The sequence below is a fragment of the Strongylocentrotus purpuratus genome, unplaced genomic scaffold, assembly GCF_000002235.5.
Source record: "Strongylocentrotus purpuratus isolate Spur 01 unplaced genomic scaffold, Spur_5.0 spur5_scaffold_6, whole genome shotgun sequence".
Classification (NCBI taxonomy): domain Eukaryota; kingdom Metazoa; phylum Echinodermata; class Echinoidea; order Camarodonta; family Strongylocentrotidae; genus Strongylocentrotus; species Strongylocentrotus purpuratus.
The window spans coordinates 56024567-56039532 of NW_022145612.1; the positions used below are offsets into that span (position 1 = coordinate 56024567).

General features: G+C 37.7%; 1 protein-coding gene across 2 annotated transcripts in view; it reads left to right on the forward strand.

Moving 5' to 3' along the window:
- Positions 1-664: 664 nt before the first annotated feature.
- LOC763978 (monocarboxylate transporter 9) overlaps positions 665-14966 on the forward strand; it is a 31718-nt gene continuing 17416 nt past the window's right edge. For both annotated transcript variants that reach the window (XR_004066820.1, XM_031000555.1), the window contains exons 1-3: positions 665-1261; positions 13497-13754; positions 14372-14668. Coding sequence is in view for 1 of the 2 variants with exons in the window: in XM_031000555.1 (XP_030856415.1) it covers positions 13571-13754; positions 14372-14668 (481 nt within the window). In the remaining variant the exon portion in view is untranslated. The remainder of the gene's footprint in view (positions 1262-13496; positions 13755-14371; positions 14669-14966) is intronic.

Below are 14966 nucleotides of genomic sequence, written 5' to 3' on the forward strand. Positions count from 1 at the left end.
AGTCGGGGGGGGGGGGGTATGATAGCGCTAATGAGAAATTGAAATTTGATGGAATATCCTGTTTGTGTGTGTGTGTGCATGTGTGTGTGTGTGAGAGAGAGAGAGAGAGAGAGAGAGAGAAACCGGAAAGGGGAAGGGGTGGAGAGAGAGAGAGAAATATCTTCAAAAAATGAACCTCGTGCTATTCCAATAGCCTTGTACGCCACCTGCACCCGCTGAAATGTATTAAAACGACACTGACATGTTACATGGAGGTAATAGAATAAGGTATTGAAATTACTCTTCAGTTGATTTCATAGAAGTCTCAAGGATCGTGTTATATGATCATAACAATAATAATAATAATAATAATAATAATAATAATACTTTCTGGATTTCCCCCGATGAATAATTATGTCCGCATTTATTGACTTTGATTATTTTGTTTGGAGAACCAGTCATCCAAAAAGAATTTCATTGAGCTCCAAAATTAGTTCTATTTGTCACTCGTACACAAAAAAATTAGAAAAAGATATCAAAGCAGGGTAAAGTCTCACCTCCCTGATCAAAGTAACAAATCTAACCCTTCGTCTATTCAACTACTTCTGATATTTATACAGGGCAGTACAGCTAGTCTCACCTATATAGACGGTCCCTGTTTCGTAACAACATTAAACTTCAATTATGATTGAAAAATCAAAGCAGCAACAAAACAAAATACAGAAGAAAATAAGTGTATGATCATATCAATTCCTTGGCGCGTCCTAATGAATTCTGTTTTTTTAGGTAAATACGGTTGACAATAAGACATCGAGGCGTAGTAGCCTAGCTAGCTCCTCCCAGATCCCGCCGGCCCGTAGTGGCGTAGCATGAGTCCGCCAACTGAGGGGGTGCTGGAACGATAGGGGCACCGGTCGTACTCGAAAAATGAAATGGCAGAGGGAGGGGTGTCCCCGTGCTCCATGGCCATGGCTACGCCATTTCCGCTCACCCCGGCACACGGTTATCCACTCTCCTTTCTCTCTACGTGACCTTCCATAATTGAAACTGAGCGTGCTAGCTAGCAGTTGTGCTGATTTGTATAGAATACTGCATGCTGCAAAACGATTCAAAACGATGCTTTTGTGCAAGACTTGTGTACATGGCAAAACCATTGAGGGATTTCATATACGTAAGTGTGTCAGATCAGAGGCTGTTCGAATGAACTAAATTTATACTCAACGGAGCAATTGGAGGTAAAATCAAGTTACCACAAATGGAATCGGCATGTATTGATGTGAAGGTAAGGTAGACATTTTACTTTTTCTTTAATTGTTATAGATTTTGAATTATATATATAGTTACTCCGACAGTTAATTTCAATGGAGATGGTCTCGATCGTCATGATCATGATCTCTCACAATGACTCTTTGAGTGAATAATCATATTTCCTCATATTTATGATCTATATTATTGTCTTCACATTTTTTTCTGCAATAAATTGTTCTAACCTAATGATAATCCCAAATACTACACGTCAGTTTCTGTGCTTTGCAATAATCTTTTTTTTTTCTATTTGTAGTTATGTGGTTTATATTTTTATATATTTGGTATGCAATCACACTGCCCCGCTTAGCTTAGTAAACTAGCCTTCTAGCTAAATGTACGTTCCCCATTTTTTAGCATGATGCAGAACTAGGAAACTACAACCTTTAATTATACGTATTTCAAGTTTCAAAGCAATAGCATTGATCTGCAGGCAATACTATGCACAATAACAGCTGTCGATCGTCTGCTTGTTTGTCTGCATTTGTTTGATGCATTGCTGTCGATCGGTTCCCACCCGCGCAAAACGCGGTTTTAGAATAGGCAACACAAGATATATTAGATACACATTGGGTAGCTGCATCATGCGGTATGTCTCCTTCCCTGTTTACTTCATTAGAAACGCAGGCATCTCAAGCTGGGCAGCTTGAGTTGAGTACACGGTTCCATAACATATTGCATGTCTATGAGTTACTCTCGCTGTAATGATACACACACACACACATACAGGTAAAACGTGCCAACTAACTGGGGATATTTATCTTTAACTATCTTTTACTATAACATTGGGGATATTGGAATTGAGGTGTTTTTATAAAGATTCTTTTTCTTTGACATATAATGCAATTCCATTCATTTATCTGGCGGCACAGAAGGAGCGCTCGAAAATGTGGCGTCTTAATTACTATGAAAATGTGGATGTCTTGGAACTCTTGCAGGCAATGGATAGTAGACTCCTCTCAGGTCACTTTTACAAAAATTAGCAAAAAATGAAAAAGTTATCAACTGGGGATATCCACAGTTGCCAGTGTATCCCCACTTGGAAGTTATGTACATGTATAATTATCCACGTTTCACACGTCTTACAAACCCACACACAACGCACGCATCCACACACACCTATACCCACCTATATATTGTTGATATAATTTCTTTATTTAAGAAAAGCTGATTCATACGGAGTAGAGAGAGAGAGAGAGGAATGAACAATATATAATTCAACCATTAAAGAGGGGAACAATTATTGGCTATTGTCCGTTTTCAACTAACTATGGTGATAGTACAGTGACCTTTCCACTCAAGCACAAACCACAAATCCTCTACGATGGAGATAATAGAGTCCCAAAATGCTATTTAAAAAACCCATCATATTCGCTCTTCGTCCAGGTTACTTGTTCTACAAAAAAAGATTCTGCGCATGAGGTTCACCGCGGAATCATTCAAGCTACAGACTGGAGCAGAGCAAATTCAGTGTTTGGCACAAAATTGTTTGGAACCAGCAACATTGACAATTTGGTCAATGTGACGTCACACTTCGGTGCTCTAGGTTCCTGTTATATTGTGCACACAATGAGAGGACTTTCAAGGCATGGAACCAGGGAATATACAGATATGTAATACGGATACATATACTTGAGAGTTATTGATATATATATATATAGATATTTGTTGTTCTCCAAAGGCGGAAGGAAATCGCTTCACGTCGTGAAGTTTAGTGGTCACTGTCTCGAAACAGGAGCTTACTCCGGCATTATAAAGATTTCCTTCAGCTCCGAGGTCAGTTGAAACTATCCCCAGGCCTCATCTCAATTCAGAACTTTATTTCAGACTCAGCTGCACAAGGCAGAGGTCCATAATAGGAAAAGAGCTGAGTATAATAACAACAATCTTTCAAAGAGTATAACAAACTAAACTATACACTACGTACGTATATACAATCTAAACTATAAGTGTAACATTATGTAACCTGTATCTCATCTTTTTTCTTCTTTTTTTTAGCAGATGTTTCTGCATTTATTGATAAATCAAATATAAAACATTCAAATAACAATAATAGTATATAATATAATTGATTTACATCAAGAGTGACAACTTAATACACACAAAATAAAATATTAAAGAAAAAAATACATAATTGAAAGCTTGAAAGTATGGAGGTAAGTAAAAATAATCAAGATAAATGCAGAGGCCAACTATCATAAGCAAGGAAGCTTGAGTCGATAGCAGCCGGAAAGGGGGGGGGGTACATGGCGCTGTTTTAGGAGAATGTAGGGGAATAGAGGGTCACATATAAAAAATTTGTTCAGAAAGTATCTGAATAAAAAGTGGAAAGAAATTAATAAAAGAAAAAGGAAGAAAAATATGTAAGTGGGTGTGTGCAGGTGAAGTAAGTGTTCGATTCGTATTGTTAATGAACTGGTCATCTAAAATTAATTTAAATAAACAATCAAAACCTCTGAGACCCTTATGATGTTTTTGATAGGTAGATATTAAATATTTTTTCATCGATGCTTTGAATGAATAAAGAGTTGCAGAGTGTTTAATATTGTCAGGTAAAGCATTCCAAATATCTGGACCATGATGTCTTATCGATTTATAGGCCATAATAATTTTGGGGTTTGTTAAGTGGAAATCGGATGAGTGTCGTGTGGGATAAGAATGTATATCACTATTGTAAACAAAAATATTTCGAAATGCCAAAGGTATAGTATTTATCCAACATTTATACATAAAGATTGCAGTTTGAAAACTGTGAATGTCAGCGATTTTTAATGTTTTTAGTTTACAAAATATTGGATCAGTATGGGCTAAATAATGTGAATGTGTACAAAGACGAAGTGCTTTCTTTTGGAGACGATATATTAACATCATTTTCATCTTACTACTATTACCCCAAACTATGTTACAATAAGATATGTATGACAAAATGAAGGAATTGTAAAGCATAAATAGTGACTTTTGTGATAGATAATATTTTAATTTATATAAAATGCCTATGCTTCTCGAGACTAGCATGCAAATGTTGTTAATATGTTAAAATTGTTAAACTTCTTTTTCAGTTATGGGCATGTTATCTATAAAAATATCATAATGAAGTACATGTTTAGAGTGTATGTTTTTGAAATAAATACAATTAGTCTTATTAATATTTAAAGAGAGTTTATTGGATTTGAACCAAGATGATAATTTATTTAGTTCTAAATTGAGGGTTGTAATAAGAATGTTTAAGTCTTTATGCGAATAAAATACTTTGGTATCGTCTGCGAACAGAACATATGTTAGGAGTGGTGATGCATTAACAATATCATTCATATATACTAAAAACAGTAGGGGACCTAATATGGAGCCTTGTGGTACTCCGCATTCTATGGTGGAAATATTAGATGTTGTAGATTTAAACACAACATATTGATGTCTATTATGCAAATAGTCTTCAAACCAAGAAAGTACAATCCCTCTAACTCCATATGCTTTTAATTTATGTATTAATATACGATGGTCCATGGTATCGAATGCTTTCGATAAGTCCATAAAAACACCTACAGTGTGTTCTTTTTTAGAAAGGGAATCAGTTATTTTGTCACATAATTGTAGAATAGCATAATCAGTAGAGTGGTTCTTTCTAAATCCATATTGATTAGGAATTAAAAAGTTATTGATATTTAAGAAAGAATATAATCGTTTATATACTACTAGCAGGACCCGCGGAAATCCGCGGGATCCTAGAGGGGGGCGGGGGGTGTAAATAGATATATAGAGACTGTCTAAATTAAAACCACCAAGAACTTTATTTGCCATTCAGGCCATTAAGAAATATACATGTTAAGCGTCCCCGCCCGCTTCCTTTTTGGGGGCCGCCTCCTATTTTTTTTTTTGAAATTTTTTGAAAAGTTTTTTTTTTTTTTTTTTTTTTTTTTTTTTTTTTTTTTTTTAAAAACAGCGTCCCCGCCTGCTTCCTTTTTGGGGGCCGCCTCCTATTTTTTTTATTTTTTTTTATTTATTTTTTTTTTTTTGAAAGAAAAAAAACATGAAAAGCACTGCTAAAATGTCTTTCTGATTTTAAAAAAGAAAAAAAAAAATTGTCGGCCGCCATCTTGAAAAATAGCCTGAATGTCAGGAAAAATGTACGGAGCGACCATTCTGAAAGAAAATAAAAAGAAAAAAAAAGGGCCTCCTCCTTCCCATTTTTCGAAAAAACAGGAAGCTAAACATGTTTTTTTTTTAATTTGGCCTTATATAAAAATAAAAAAAACGATCCAACTGTACCGGTAGTTATTCTTTAAGCCACTGGAACTGCGTAGAGTTCCGTAGTGTGGCGTACCGACTACGCAGAAATTAGGCTGCGTATTAATGGGGAAATAGTCCCTGCGTAGGTTATGCGTAGGCTGGCGAAAAAAATTAAACAGGTTGAATTGTTTACGTTCATCTTGCGTACCCCTTTCCGTCCCTCAGCATATAGTAACGTAGGCCAGCGTAGTTGTTACGCAACACTACGCAACTCTACGTATTGACCCCACGCCAATTAGTGACCCGCAAGTGTCACAAATAAAAGTATTAAAAATATGCTCATCTGACCCTATACACCTAAAACCCTCGAGCTTTCGGGGGTTTATGGCCCCTTGAAACCCGTGGACACCACGCCTATATTATATATACACTCAACTCGCTGCGATCTGATCTCTCCCCCCCCCCCCCAACTTTGAAAAACGTAACCCCCGAGCTTTTGGGGGTTTATGGCCCCTTGAAACCCGTGGACCCCACGCCTATATTATATATACACTCAACTCAGGACCCGCGGAAATCCGCGGGATTCTAGAGGGGGTGCGCAGGCAAAAAATTAAGTTTTTCATTTCGGGGGCTCCATTTCAAATTTTAGGGAAATTTTCGGGGGCTCTTTTTTCTGGGGCTACTTTTTCATTAATTCATATAAGGATAGGCCTACACTTTGTTGAGATTTGTTTAGTAGGCTATTAGGTTTCAGGCTTCCTACTTCATAATTGCCTATTTAAAAAAAAAAAAACATTTTTCTAGTTCAATAACTAAGTTTTCATGCATTGATTTGATGCAAGAACTGTAACATAATAGACCCTAGATTGTAATTATTTCTGACCATGAATTTCGATAATCATTTTTCAAAGTAAAATTTTCACAGGAAAATCAGACAGTCTTCTAAAAACGTAGACATTAGAGTCTAGTAATACTTTTACTAATTCTAAGCTCAGGTTTCGTAAATCTATTCACGAAACTATATTGAAATCGCGGCAATAATGATGCAAACCAACAGATAACAATTTCAAAGTGTCAAATCTCTTCGACTCGAATGCAACTCACACACTTTCAACTGCAACTCAGCTCATCTCACACACACTACACAGTGGCAATGCAGTTACGGTGATTTTGTCTGATTTTCTTTACTTTGAAGAAATGATTATCAAAATTACGTAAACATGGCGAGAACATCACAAAATAGGCTTTAATTTCATACCTCTATTTATGGAAACTTTATAATATTGCAGCAATCGTGAATTCGTGATGGAAATTGATTGCAGTTTCGCGATGTTTGGTGGTTCATGGTCTAGATTCAGCTTCTACCAAAACAAAATCGACCGCCAAAAACTCGAGCCCTACGCTCCGTCTCGATCTCGCAACTGCGAAAATGTACGTGTTTTGGCGTACTTGCGTGCGACATGGTAAGCCAGGTAAGGTATGGAATATGGTTCGAGTTTTTTTACGACCGATTTTTGTGTATACAATTTTATACGGATAGTCATCGGTCGTGTGTCAATGTTGAATATCCATGAGGTAGCTCTGTCGTCACGCATATCCTGCATTATGCATGTCGCGTCTGTTTTCGCCCTGGACGTCGACACGGAGGAGGACCTCGGGCGGAGTATAGCCAATTCGCTAGAGTAGACTCTCCCGCGGACGACGGCACCGGTCACCGGTACCCCGAGGGCAGGGTTCAGGAGGAGATAGCTGCACCAACTTGGGTCGGCGATCTCATTAAAAAACAATAGAATACATAGGCTCGCCGAGACTTAGCGTATTATTATTATAGATAGAAGATTTTCTCTAATATCTTTGAAATGCTTGGTAGTAAAGAAATTGGTCGGTAGTTTGAAACTTTAGAGTGATCATCCTTTTTATATATCGGAATTATTTTTGCAACTTTTAGTGGGTCGGGAAAAACCCCTTGGGAAAGAGATAAATTAAAGATATGTGATAACGGGGAAGCTATGAAGTGAATTATTTGTTTTAATAAAGATACACTTAGCTCATCGTAGCCACTAGATTTACTGCTTTTTAATGAACGAACAATTTCTAAAATCTCTTGAATATTTGTTGGATTAAAAAATAAGGATTGATTAACGTTATTATTTAAGTATTTGAAAAAATCATTCTTTTCATTGATTATTTTGGAAGCTAAATCCGGTCCAATATTAGTAAAGTATTTATTGAATGCCTCAGCAACATCATTTGGGTCTATGTGATGTCCATTATCATTAAATTCAATATTATTTGGAGTATCCTTTTTCTTCCCCAAAATGTCATTAACTGTTTGCCATAATGATTGATTATTATCTTTATTATTTTCAATTTTATTACCATAGTATAATTTGCGTGATAAACGAATAATTGAAGTCAATTTATTACGGTACTTTTTATATTTATTTAGATTTTCATTTGTAGGTGATCGAAGTGAGATTTTATATAAACGAATTCGGGTAGATATTGATTTAAGTATACCTTGAGTAATCCATGGTCGTTTATTTTTCTTTTTATTTGACTTAATTCTTGAGAGGGGCACATTTTTATTATAATGACAAAGAAGTTTGTTTATAAATTTGTCATATGAACTGTTCACATCTCTTTCAAAATAAATATCATACCAATCTTCTTGACTCAAGTCTATCTTTAGGGATTCAATATTACGCTTGGTTTCTTTACGTCGTGTTGTATGTTCTTTATTGGGAATCTGTAGGTGTTTATCATTAGGACCTATCGTAAATATTGGTAAATGGTCTGAAATATCATAATATATTATTCCATTCTGTTTATTATCTAATACGTTTGAGAAAATATTATCAATTATAGTATGTGTTAAGTTTGTAATCCTAGTTGGTTTATTAATGAGAGGTTTAAAAAAAAATGAAGATAATAAATTAGTGAAGTGTTGGCCAAGAACGGTAAAAGGTAAGGATATATCGATATTAAAGTCTCCCATAATATATACATCTTTATTTTCTCTAGAAATAAATTCAAGGCATGATTCTAATTCATCAAAAAATGTGTCGGCTACATTGTTAGGTGGTCTGTACATTACCCCAACGATTCTATTCTTATGTTTATCATCAATAATTTCTAAAAAATAATGTTTCTATTCCTTCCAGTTGAATATCATGTCTTATTTTAAATTGTACATCATTACGAGAATAAAAAGCGACACCTCCCCCCCTTTCCGTTTTTACGGTCTGAATGAATAAATTCATAATTCTCAATGTTGAATATTGGAGGAGAAGTTGAGTGTAACCAGGTTTCGGTAAGTCCTATCAAAGAAAATGAAAATGTGTTTAGGATAGATAAAAATTCTTCAAAATTATCGAAATTCTTTTGTAAGCTTCGAATATTGATGTTTAATAAACTAAAACAGTGAAGGTTATTATTGGGTCCCGTTGAATTAAAATTTGAATTAAATTCACTAGTAGTATAAAATTTACTCTGGGGTGTATAAACTTGATCGTTCAGAATATCATTTAAAGCCATTAAGATTAAAAAAGTGGTATTGCGACCAGTATAAATGAATACTATGTGTTTGGTGCGTGCATGTGCGTGTAAGAGTGCAAGTGCATTTATAATGGGTGTCGGCAAAAACCAACAAAATCAGGGGGTGTACATGATGTTCACTTGTGCGTGACTATCAGACAGACTCGGGGCCGGTGACAGCGTTCAAACGTGGTCATTAATTTTTTTTTTAAATTAAAAAAAATTGTAATTTAAGAAAGTTTTTTTTATTTTTTTATTTTTTGAGTATAAGCCAGTTCACGGTTGCAGTCTGAGCATGAGCAGATAAAGGTCATTGCAGAACAAATTTTGAAATACACGGAGACGAAATACTGGATACGTGTTCATGAAAGTTATGTAACATTATTCATTCATGCACATTCAGTGCCATCCATGATACACAGGTGGAAGTATTCTTTGAAAAGGGGAAACAAAGGCTATTTATATAGCACCTCCATCGCTGTAGGAGTGATTATTTCAAAATGTAAAAAGTGGGACCTCTTCATGTTTTTAAGATCTGTGGATATTCGGGGTCATTGCAGTAATGTGCTAACCGTGAACTGGTCTATTGTTATCGTTTAAATTTACAGTGATGAATCGTTTTCGAAACGTACTACCTTTAATTTACGGAAAAAGGTGGGTAAGCCTATGTGCTATACCTAAGGGGGTGAGAAGGAAACAACGTTCAGCATTAAGGACTGGATTATGATTGACATGAGAATAGGGATTTACAGGGGGTATGATAATACCTTGGCTTTAGCATAAGTAATACAAATAAGCAATAGTTAAGTTGAAATAAAATGAATTAACATACATCATGCCGATCCACGTCACACCGACGAAACACCGCCAGACACCGGTGAACTAGCATACCGCGGAGAGACCGCGCCACATGATAACATTAATTAGTCACGTCATCATGGAGCGCGAAATACCAACGATACGCCAGCCACCAGACCAGGCAACGAAACGCCAGAGCAGCGCAAACGCTACTTGTTGGTCCCTCCCTGACAACCGGCATGGCAACCAGTCCAGCGGGTGAGGGTCGCTGATCATCTAACCGTGAACCGCGGGCCACGCCCACAGACATGGTCGCCACGCACTACGTTTAAAACAAGAAAAACCATCAACAAAGAACAAGCGATAGTACACTAGTTTCGTGAAATCGACAATGATAATTATAATGAACACCGAGCATGGTATTGATAGCCAAAATTACCCAATTGTAACAAATAAAAATCAGTCGAAACTCGGCCAGGCATTCAAGTTAAAAGTCGATATATGTAATGTATAATAATTAAACTACAATGAAACAGTCACTACCGATTTGTTTTGGGCAGTCTCATTTGCATAGTTTTCAATGCTACACCAAAAAATAAGCCCGCATTACATAAGCACCTTAACCGGGCACTAGGTCGGAGGCACAAAAGTAACACATGGTCAAAAGCACAATTTAAGAATGCATACCAAATAGGGCATTAACATCTCCATCATGCTTATTCAAGCATTTTTGTGTATGTATTGGCAAAAACAAAATCAGCCATGCAGGCCAAAAAATGTTAAAAAGTCGAGTGTATGTAATGTATAATAATTAAACTTCAATGAAACAGTCACTACCGATTTGTTATGGGCAGTCTCATTTGCATTGTTTTCAATGCTACACCAAAAAATACCCCACATTACATAATCAATTTAACCGGGCACTAGGTCGGAGGCACGAAAGTTGATTGATGAGCACGCTCCAATCCAGGTCAAGACTGTATCAATCAGACCTGATGCGCCATGGTTTACCGATGATATCCAGGAAGCCAAGAGGCGAAGGCGTCGTGCGGAACGTCGTTCGATCAAGTCTGGACTTTTTGTTGATAGAGAGCTGTACCGCCGTGAATGCGAGTCATATTATGAGTGCATCTTCAATGCGAAGTCAGCGTATCTCAAAGATCTCATCAAGAATGCTGACACTAAAGAACTGTTTCGTCTTGTGAAGACACTCTCAACGCCCACTCAATCTTCACCTCTTCCAGATCATTCTTCTGATAGTGAACTCGCCAACAGATTTGCTACATTCTTCAGGGAAAAAGTCGCCAAAGTTGTATCCTCTTTCCCTAATGTAGTACCAGCACCAGCTTCAAGATCTTTTGCTTCAGGCCCTCGTCATGAACTCTCTGATTTCTGCCTTGTATCCCTCTCACAAGTCAGGAAGCTCATCACTTCACTTCCTTCTAAACACTGTAAGCTAGATCCGATTCCTACCTGGCTTCTAAAGGAAGTCCTCGATGAACTCCTTCCTCACATAACCAAACTGTTCAATCTCTCGTTATCATCCGGAATAGTTCCAGAGTCTTTTAAGACTTCTCTGCTTCTTCCCCTCCTAAAGAAGCCGAGTCTCGACACGAATGGACTTAAGAACTACAGGCCCATCGCAAACCTGCCATTCCTTGGGAAGGTTTTGGAACGTATTGTGTCACTACAGCTGAAAGCCCACATTGACAATCTCGGTTTGTTTCCAATCCACCAATCTGCCTATCGGAATCATCATTCTACTGAGACTGCAACTGTCAAGGTCCTAAATGACCTACTTCTAGCTGTAGATAAGGGTAATGAAGCTGTCCTCATCTTGCTTGATTACACTGCCGCATTTGACACTATCAACCACGACCTGTTACTCCATCGCTTAGAGAACGACTTCTCCATCACCGGCACCGTACTTCAATGGATTCGCTCCTATCTCATGCACCGAACTCAGAAGGTGATCATCAATGACACCAACTCGGAATCATTTCCCCTCATCTGCGGCGTTCCTCAGGGTTCTGTGGTCGGCCCCCTCCTGTTTATTCTTTACACCAGCCCTCTCTCAAATGTTATTAACCTTCATCAGAATATTCAACACACTATGTATGCAGACGACACCCAGATTTATGAAACTCTTCACCCAAACAGCAGGACAGTAGCCGCGAACAAACTCACCAGTTGCCTCAATGAAATCAAAACCTGGTCTTTTCAAAACTGTCTCTGCCTTAATGATTCAAAATCTGAAATGATTCATATTACTTCTAAATTTCGGAACTCAGACCCCTTTCCTGATCTTGTTATGAGTGATGGCTCTCTCAGTTGTTGTGCTTCTGTGCGTGACCTTGGTTTAAATATTGACAGCAATCTTACTTTCAAACAACACATTAGTAATATTTGTAAGTCTGCTTCCTTTGGTATATATAAGATCAGTAGAATCAGGAGGCTACTTGACCGACCCACAACTTCTAAATTAGTCCATGCTTTTGTCTCGACCCATATCGATTACTGTAATTCTTCTCTTTCTGGCCTCCCTCAGTCACATTTAGTCCCACTTCAAAGGGTACAGAATAGCGCTGCTCGGCTTGTGACTCTCTCGCGTAAATCAGAGCACATAACTCCAATATTGAACTCACTACATTGGCTTAAAATTCACCACCGCATATCCTTCAAAATTCTTCTCCTGTGCTACAAAGCTATCAATGGCTTAGCCCCCTCTTACCTTTCCGATCTCATATCCTTACGTTCCCGTACGTCGTCACGAACACTTCGTTCATCTTCCACATTACTGTTAACACCTGGACCCCGCACTAAAACCCGGTATGGTGACCGCGCCTTTTCAGTTATTGCCCCCGCTCTCTGGAACAAACTGCCCGCCTTTATTCACTGCGCCCCCTCTGTATCTCAATTCAAATCTCTACTCAAAACCTATCTTTTCAAATTGTAAATTGCAGTTGTGCGTCGGTCAATGGAGGTGCGCACCATATTTGTCTTTATTTAGTTGATTGCCACTGTTTTTCTTACCTTATCTATGTTACTTTTGTATTTTTGCTTTTTCTTCTAATTTAATTCTACGGGTTATAGTCTTCTCTTAATCAGAACACTGTGCGCTTAGAAACATCAGTATTAAGCGCCTAATAAATGTTATGTATTATTATTAAGTAACAATGGCCAAAAGCACAATTTAAGAATACATACCAAATAGGGCATTTACATCGCCATAATGCATCTGTAAGGTTGATATAGCAATCTAACTCTAAGCTGTACCTGTAAGATTAAAAGTACATATTGTATAACAATCTTTTGAAGATGTAACTTGTAATAATCTCTGCTCAACTAACCATAACAAAATGATAATAATATAGATCTATATCACAGAGACGGTAAATGCACTGCAGACTGACATGTATTCTTGCATTAGTTGAATTCTCGCGATACATTGACTTTCGACAACCCACACTGCACCGGTCAGGCAGGATAATTTCCTGCACAACTCTTGCGTTCGAAATCAGAATAGGAATATATGTTAAAACGGCGCGCTCAGTATGAATTCGTGCAATACTTTTGCGTTCGAAATCAATCACCATAACAATTCTTGATATCAAGAAATGAATTCTTTTTTGTCTTTTTTTCTCGTTCAGAACAACCTGTGCCCGTTTTCAGACGGAAATCTCTCCCATTCTCGTAGTGAACGCTTCATTGGTGAATAACTAAAATGGGAAGTCCTCCTCGAAACGGAGGGGGAGGACGAGGGCGCCTGTGGTTTCGTGCTCGATGGGGTTGGGTTGTGACCGCGGCCGGATTTGTCATCAATCTCGTCATCTACAACGTCCTCTATTGCTTTGGAATCCTTCTGGTAACGTTTCAACATGAATTCAAGACCGACACCGTGACGACAGGTATGTTTTGTTAAATAATGCAGGCCGATATTTATAACTGTGTATTAACGTTTAAACCCGGTTTAAACCCAGCTTTAGTTCATATTAAGTTACATTAAGTAATATTAAGCCCTTCATCCCCTAAAACGTAGCACAGATCTTTGGATCAATGATTCAACAAATATGAAATCAATATACGTTTTGATTTCATAACTTTTTAATTCTATTTTTTTGACATATCTTAGTTGCTTTATTTAAAAATGATGATGATGGTGACTGATAACACCATCACCACCACAACAACAAGAACAATAATAATTTTACTACTACTTCTACTACTACTAATAGGCTAAAAGTAGCAATAATAGTAATGATGATTACGATGATTATACTGATGATATTGAAAATAATTATTATATTTTTTTTTTACCCAGCCTAGCTTCATATCATCAGTATTCTGGAAGGACCTTCACTGCACTTTTTCTTTTAGTATGGCCTCAGTCTATTATACCCGACTTGTAAGTTACGGATTTTTAGAATGTACATAGTATTGTGATAATTATTCTGGCAGTTCATTGCCTCATAATTATATCTCATCCAATAAATACTTTGCTATGTCCTTTTTCTTAAACTCTCAGGTTGGGTGGGCTCGCTAGGCATCGGGGTGTCCTGCTTGTCCTCACCCATCGCCAACCCTCTCATCGAGCGGTTCGGCAACCGAGTCGTCATCGTCGTCGGCATCCTCCTTTCTTTCAGCTCCATGATGTTGACTTCTTTCATGCCCATCCTCGAGGTCATGTATTTGACTTATAGCGTCCTCTACGGGTTAGGTGCGGGATTGCAGCTCATGAGTAGCATTAACCTAGCCCTTCAGTACTTCCCTACCCGCAACTCCACCCGATCTGTCTGCATCATCATGGCCGGTGCCAACATCGGTAAGTGGTGTTGTATAATGCTCCTCGCACACTAGGTGTACGATCGTTTGCACTTTTACCTGCGCTTGTCGAGCCAGTGAAAGCAAATCACCAATACACCAGTAACGCAATGCAATGTTTGAACTTCGTTTTGTTCATTTTGCATTCACCATGGCAGTGGCAGATCCAGGGGTGGGCCGAAACGGCCTCTTTCTCTCTTTCTCTCTTATAGACAATTTTATGAGATGGAATCTTCAATCTGAAGCCTTTTTGTGCTCTTTGAAAATGGCACACTGAATGGGGCAGTGCAATTTAAATT